The sequence below is a fragment of the Belonocnema kinseyi genome, chromosome 6, assembly GCF_010883055.1.
Source record: "Belonocnema kinseyi isolate 2016_QV_RU_SX_M_011 chromosome 6, B_treatae_v1, whole genome shotgun sequence".
Classification (NCBI taxonomy): Eukaryota; Metazoa; Arthropoda; class Insecta; order Hymenoptera; family Cynipidae; genus Belonocnema; species Belonocnema kinseyi.
In genome coordinates this window covers 29,195,293-29,203,671 of record NC_046662.1, presented here as the reverse complement: position 1 = coordinate 29,203,671, position 8,379 = coordinate 29,195,293, and the positions used below count along the sequence as shown (strand labels likewise).

At 29.8% G+C, this 8,379-nt stretch overlaps 1 protein-coding gene across 1 annotated transcript in view; it reads right to left on the bottom strand.

The window, feature by feature from the left end:
- Positions 1-1,582: 1,582 nt before the first annotated feature.
- Positions 1,583-8,379, bottom strand: part of LOC117174783 — a 103,743-nt gene continuing 96,946 nt past the window's right edge. The window contains exon 11 of the mRNA XM_033364149.1: positions 1,583-2,207. Coding sequence (XP_033220040.1) covers positions 1,832-2,207 — 376 coding nt within the window. The 3' untranslated portion in view covers positions 1,583-1,831. The remainder of the gene's footprint in view (positions 2,208-8,379) is intronic.

Genomic DNA, 8,379 nt, shown 5'->3' with positions numbered 1-8,379 from the left:
TATGAACCAAAAATTTGTATTTTTAACTAACAGAGATGAATTCTTAAATGAAAAAGATTAATTTACCATCAAAAAGACGAATTTTCAATAATATTCAATAATTCTCAACCAAGAATTTAAATTTTTAAAAAATAATAATTTTTTTTAAAGAAACTAGTTCGACTTATAAACCTATTTCTTAAATTTTAATTTAAAAAATTGAATTCCTAAACAAAAAGAATAATTTCCTACCGAATAAAATTAATTTTTAACAAGATTCAAGAAATCTCAACCAAAAAGTTAAATTTTCAACTCAAAAAGATGAATGTCTAAACAAAAAGGTTAATTTACTACTAAAAAGATGGATTTTTAATAAAATTCAAGAATTTTCCACCAAACAGTTGAATTTTTAAGAAAGAAAGAAGATTCTTTTTTTAATTTTTAAGAAATTAGCTCAACTTTAAAACATAGTTGTTACATTTCTAACCAAAAAGATTAACTTCCTACCGAAAAAACTCATTTTTTAACAAAATTCAAGATTTTTTAACCTAAAAGTTGAATTTTTAACAAAAAAGATGACTTTTTAAACAAAAAGATTATTTTCCTATGAGAAAAGACGAATTTCTGACGAAATTGAATAATTCTTGACCATAAAGTTAATTTTTCAACTAAAAAAGATGAATTCTGAAATTTAAAAATTAAGTAACTTTCAAAGGACGAACTTTAAATGAAATGCAAAAATTCTCCACAAAAAAATTGAGTTTTAAGAAATCCTTTTTTTAATTTTTAAGAAAGTAGTTGAACTATAAAACATAATTATTAAAATTTTAACAAAAAAATTAATTTGCTATCGAATAAAAGAAATTTTTAACAGAATTTAGGAATTCTGAACCAAAAATTTGTATTTGTAACTGACAAAGATAAAGTTTTAAACAAAAAGATTAATTTACTAGCAGAAATGACGAATTTTCAATAAAATTAAATAATTCTTGAAGAATGTAGTTTAACTGTAAAACCTATTTGATAAATTTTTAACCAAAAAGATGAATGTTTAAACAAAAAAATTAATTTCCTACCGAAAAAACTAATTAAAAAAAAAACAAGAATTCTCAACCTAAAAGTTAAATTTTCAACTAAAAGAATATGAATTTTTAAACAGAAAATCAATTTACTACCAAAAAGACGAATTACTAATAAAATTCAAGAATTCTTAACCAAACGATTGAATTTTCGAGAAGAAAAAGTTTATTTATTTTATTTTTAAGAAAGTAGTTCAGCTATAAAACATAGTTGTTGAATTCTTAAACAAAAAGACGAATTTTTAAACGCAAAATATCAATTTTCTACCCCAAAAACGAATTTTTTACAAATTTCAATAATTCTCAACCAAAAAGTTGAATTGTCAGTTAAAAAGGAGGAATTTTAAAACAAAAAGATTAATTTTCCATCAAAAACATTTATCATCTGGAAACATACTAAAAACCTTACCATGTGTTGTTAAAAAAAATTCTCTGAATACCAACAGCAGGTTTTGTGAAACCTCCCCCCCCCCCCATCCTCTGAAGAGGTACGTAGTTTATGGACGATCCCTTATCGAAAATTGGTTAGATTTGATGCAGAATCTGCATAATCGTGTATATTCGTCACGCAACATTGGAAATTTTCGATAGACCAGTTCTTCTGGGATTATTATTATCATTATGAGTATCATAGTTATTATTAATAATACTATAGTGCAATCGTTTAATAAACGATGGAAGTGGTGTGAGTGGCGACAGCACAGGGAGTCCAAGGAGGCATTAAAAAACATGAGTATTCACACAGTGGTCTCAATATTAGTGATGGCGTATTGTCAACAAATACTGTCTTTCCCATAATTCTCCATGTACATTTCCTGGGGTGTAGCCAAATTATAACGTCCACTGAGGCGAGTTCCGGTGAGGCCGTTATTGTGGTGCGTGTGATTCACATGGAGGTTATTAACACTGAGAGCCACATTTTTCTTTTTCTTGCGAGCTTTATGCCGGTAGAGGCAGTATTTGAGGCAACCAGTGGCCAGTAATAAGACGAGGAAAATTCCTAGTGCACCAGCACCGATAGCAACATATAATAATGTTACACCAAATCGGTAAGAGCAATTTTCCTCTTCTTCGTCAAATCCGGAAGGGCAGTGGCGGACTCCATCACACCAGAGGTCCGAACTTATACACGCCTGTAACTCTGGACATCTGGAGACATAAAAAGTACATTTTTTATATTAAATATCACTCATCACTTATCACTTATCACTCATCACTCATCACTCATCACTCATCACTCATCACTCATCACTCATCTCTCATCTCTCATCACTTATCAATGATCAATCATCAGTCGTCAAGCGTCACTAATCACTTAACAATCATCAATCATCAATCATCAATCATCAATCATCAATCATCAATCATCAATCATCAATCATCAATCATCAATCATCAATCATCAATCATCAATCATCAATCATCAATCATCAATCATCAATCATCAATCATCAATCATCAATCATCAATCATCTATCATCAATCATCAATCATCAATCATCAATCATCAATCATCAATCAAAATCAACAATCATCAATCATCAATCATCAATTATCCATCATCAATCATCAATCATCAATCATCAATCATCAATCGTCAATCATCAATCATCAATCATCAATCATCAATCATCAATCATCAATCATCAATCATCAATCATCAATCATCAATCATCAATCATCAATCATCAATCATCAATCATCAATCATCAATCATCAATCATCAATCATCAACCATCAATCATCAATAATTAATAAATAAACAATAAACAGTCATCAATCGTCAATCGTCAATCGTCAATACTTAATCGTCAATCGTCAATACTCCATCGTCAATCAACAGTCCTACTTCCTCTTTCCTTTTGTCCCACTCTTATGTTCTCTCCTTGTCCTCATCAAAATTCGTGTTTAACCTCTACTATGACCCCCTCCACTCCTTCGACTCTTTCCCTCCATCATTCCCCTACACCTCCTCGTTGTTTTCCCCACTCTCAACTTCGCTCCGTCTCATAATCCTTCCCCCTTTCTCGAATCTACCGTTGTCCAATCCATACTACCGTTCTTATACATCCAACATTCCCTTACACCAGTTCTTTTTTTGCCATACTCTTATATTCTCTCCTTTTTACCAATAATATTCCTTTCCTATATCGGGCCTTGCCTCATCTAAACCTCTGTCCCTTCCTATCCAGCATTCCCCTGAACCCCCATGTTATTTTCCCCAATCGTTTCCTTTCTCATTTTCATCTTGGTTTACACGTTTTCACATTTACCACCATCCAGTTCCATACCTTCTTTTTAACCATCCATTATTACCTTAAAACTTCTCGTTTTTTTACTACCCTCATCCTCTCTCCACGTCACCATAATGATGTCTTTCTCACATCTACCGTTATCCTACCTCGTCAACATCATTATATCTTCCTAACATCTATCCTTTTCAATCCACACCTCCCTCCATATCCACTAAGAATTTCTTAAATCCGTTCGGTTTTTTCCCTACTCTAATCTTCTCTCCTTGTCACCATTATCATTCTTTCCATATAATTCCTTCCACCATAGTTACCCTATTCTCACATCTAGCGTCATCCTCTTTCATACCTTCATCACATTCCAGCCATTATTCTCCTGAACCTTCTTGTTATTTCTGACACTCTTCTCCTTTGCTTATCACAATCATTCTTCTTTTCTCAAATGTATTGTTATCTAATCCACACCTCCGTCCTTACCAAACCAGCATTTCCTCACATCCGTTCATTTCGTGCCCAACTATCATCTTTTCTCCTTGTCACCATCATTTTTCCATTCCTATATCCACCATCACCTCCTCCCCACCTCTGTCCCTTTTCCTTCAGCATTGGCCTAAACGCTCTGGTTGTTTCGCCTACTCTCATCTATACTATTTTTTACCATAGTTACCCCATTATCACATCTACCGTCATCCCCTTCCATCATTTCGTCTCTGACCATCCATTATTCTCCTAAACCTTCTTATTTTTTCCTAATCTCATCCTACTCTTATCCTACTACTATCCTACTACCATCATGCTCTCATCCTACTCTAATCCCCTCTTTTGGATACCATCCTTATTCCTTTCTCACATCTAATGTTACCTCCTTCCTCATCTTCCTTCTTACCTATTCAGAATTTCCCTACACCCGTCATCCCTTCTAATTTTCAATATAGTTACCCCATTCTCACATCTACCATAATCCCGTTCCAATACTTCGTCTCTATCCGACCGCCATTCCTCTAAACCCTCGCGTTTTTTTACTACTCTTTTTTCGTAACTATCATTATACCTTTCTCGCATCTACCGTTACCTCCTGCCACACCTCCGTCCCTACACTTTCAGCATTCCTTCACATTCATTCGTTTTTTGCCCCACCTCCTTCGTACCTCTGTCCCTTCCCCTCCATTATTCCCCTTAGCTCACGCGTCATTATCTCCACTGCCATCCTTTCTAATTTTCACGATGGTTACCACATTCTCAAATCTACCGTCGCCCTCTTCTACACCATCGGCCCTAACCATCCATCATTTCGACAAACCCTCGTTTTTTTGCCTACTCTCACCCTACTCTCATTCTACTCTTATTATACTCTTATCCTACTCTCAACATACTCTTATCCTACTCTCAACATACTCTCATTATACTCTCACCATACTCTCATCTGCTCTCTTTGTCACCTTCATTACACCTTTCTCACACCTACCTTTACTTCCTTCTACAATTTCGTCCCTAACCGGCCAACATTCTTCTACACCTTTTCGTTTTTTTCCCTACTACCATCCTCACTTATCTTCAACATCATTATACTTTTCTCATACGTACTATCACCTCCACATCTTCGATAATCTCCTCTTTATCGTGACCGGATTCCCTCGCCCTTTTCCCATTTTTCTCCTACTCCTCCCTTATTATCCTATTTTTTGTCCATCATCTCATCTCTTCCTCTACACCATCATTCTTTTCCACTATATCAATCCGTTCTTTGTCCCACTTTCCCTCCTTCTCTTACTACAACTCTAATCCCCTTTCCTCGTGGCCATTATTATCCTCCTGCCACATCTACTGTCGTTTCTTTAATTTAAATTATCAATAAAAATAAGTGTACATTGGATTTGGGCATAGGGTTAAAAAATCCACTTTCTGTAAATGAAAGTTTAATCACCTTTTAAAGAATGTGAAAGGAATAATTTTCAAGGAATAAACTTGAATTTTGATACCCCTTAAAACCCACGTATTGTGCCCGGAAAATGCCACGAAAAATGCAAAATAGCAGTTTTATGTTAAATTCAAGATAAACACGCTATTTTTCCTCCCGTAAATCGTGAAAAGTTATTTTTTTCAAACAAGTAATACAGTTAATGAATGTGAAGAGTACAATTTCTCTTTTAACATATTTTGTATTTATTTAAACCATTTCTATTTGTTTAAACAATTTTTTCCATGTAAATCGTGAAAATTTACTATTTTCTAGAGTTAATGATACAATTTACAAATATTGAGAGTAATATATATTTTTTAACAATATTTTTCAATTATTTAAACAATTTTCGTTTCTTTTGAAAATCAGTTTCTTTGTAAATCTTGAAAAGTTAATACTAATTTTTTGTTGCAGAGAGTATGCAATTATTTAAAAAACTAATAATCATTTAAACAATTAATAATAATTCATTTTTATCGAAAAGGCGGGATAAAGTCTAGTTTTTTCGAAGGTCTTACACTACGACCATACTTACACCCTATTTTTTAAAACAATAATTCATTTTTTAGATAATTTTTTTCAGTTTTGTTATGAATTTTCCTAGACCAATTTGTCACTTTCCTTGGTTACTAACATTCAAATACTAGCATTCTAATTTTGTAATTTTGTGAAACTTAGGATCAATTATAAACAAAATACAACAATATTTCAAATACAAATTTATAATTTTTAAATTCTACCATAAAAGATAAATTTTATTAACATAACACTTCAATTTTTAACAAAATAATTCTTGTCTAAAACAAATATTTAAATTTTCAACCTACAAAGATTTATTCTCAACAAAAAATGTGCAAGTTGATATTTAAGCCAAAAAAGATGAACTTTCATTAAAACAAAATAAAAAAATAATTCTAGGACTAGAAAGATGAATTTTTAACAAAGAAAGATATTTCAATCATGAAAGATAAAAAGTTTACTTAAATTTTCGAACCTTTAAGTCAGAAGACAAATTTTTGGTACAGAAATTGAATTTTCAACCAATAAATATGAATTTTCAGCAAAAAAAAAATTAATTTTCAACCAAATAGTTAGATTTTCAACCAAATAGAGGAAACTTCATTTGAAAAATCAAATTTGCAACAAAGTTATTTAAGTTTAACCCACTGAATTGAATTTTCGATTTGAAAATATTTTCAAACAAAATAGTTGAATGCTCAAGCAAAAAAGATTAATTTCCAAGCAAGTAGTTGAATTTATATCAAAGGAAGGTAACATTTCTAATTAAACGGATGACATTCCAAATTAAAAAATACGATTTTTGAACAACAAAAAGATTGTTGAGTTTTCAATCAAGTAAATATTTCGATTGACTTTTTAATACCCAAATATGCATTTCAATTAAAAAGTAAAATTGTTTATCCAACAAACTGAAATTTCTACTAAAATAGATGAATTTTTCAAACAAAACAAAAAAAAACAAGCAAATGAATTATGGACAAAATATCTGCAAAATAATGTAACTTTTGAACCCGAAAATATAAATTTTTAACAAAAAAGTCAACTTTTAACCAAATAGTTGAATGTCAACTGAATAGACGAATTTTCTACTGAAACGATAAATTTCTAAGTTAAAAAAAAAGAATTCTCAGAAAACTCGTTTGATAATCAACCAAAACAGATACTTTTCAACCAAATCATATGAAATATTACCAAAAATTATAAATTCTCAACAAAAAATGTAATAATTTATGTTTAACATAAAAAATTCTAATTTTAAATAATAAACAGTTGAATTCAATAAAAAAAATGATTTTTTTTAAATTAGTAGAATCCTTAAACCAGTTGCATTTTGAAAAAATAAAAAAGATATTTTACCCAATAATAACAAATTTCTACAAAACAGTTTAATTTTTGAATTAAAAAATATCCCTGACCGATTTCTTATTTTCCTTCACCATTAATATTAAAAAACCAGGATTTTAAATTAGTAACATTTTGAATCTAGAATCTTTGATAAACGGAATAAAATAATTTCAAATTAAAATGATTCCCGAATTAGAAAATTCTCAATTAATCAAATTTGCGAATAATAAAATGGCCGAAAAATAAAAATAACGATTTGGTAAATTCCCAAGTAATAAAATACACGAATAATGAAATTCCCGAAAAATAAAAATACCGAATTGGAAAATTGGCGAAAAATAAAATTCACCAATAATAAAATTACCGAAAAATAAAAATACCGAATTGGAAAATTCGCGAACAATAAAATTTTCGAATAATAAAATTTCAGAATGATAAAATTGCCAAATAAAAAAATTCTCGACAATTTATAATATTACCGCATTTTAAGAATTAGATTATTTTATAAATACATTTTATTGATTACAAATACAACAATAAGACATTAGTTTTAAAAATTATTTTTCACATTTAAAATTTCGAAGCTTATTTCTTGAATTTAAAATAGCAATAATTTTCAATAAAATATTTCTAGGTAACGCATGTTTTTCTAATGTTCACAGTATTTCAATGAATACAAAAAGCGTTCGCAAAAATAAAATTTTAAATTAATATACATATAAATTTATATTTCGAGTCTGTTTGAAAAACGTTACAAGGTACGTAGAAGATTTAACGAAATTTTTGTTCCAAGCGCACGTTTTCAAAAATAGGGAAGGCGATACAAAAATTAAATTCTACATTGGAAAAATAATAATGACTCACATTTGGACGCTTTTTTTTGAAAATGTGCATAGAATTTGAAAAAAAATACATAAAGCATTCGCAAAAATTGAATTTAAAATTTATATATATATATATATATATATATATATCTCGAGTTTTTTATACAAAATTTAATTCTTCTTTCAAAGAAAAAATTATTGCTCCCATTTTTAGGCTTTTTTTTATATGTGCATACTATTCTTGAATAAAAAAATACAAAAAGCTTTCGCAAAAATTTTTAATTACATTTTTGGGAAAACTTTTTATATTTTTTCAAATTCTATGCACATTTAAAAAAAAACGTCAAAATGTGAGTCATTATTTTTTCTTTCAATGTAGAATTAAATTTTTGTATCGCCTTCCTTATTTTTGAAAACGT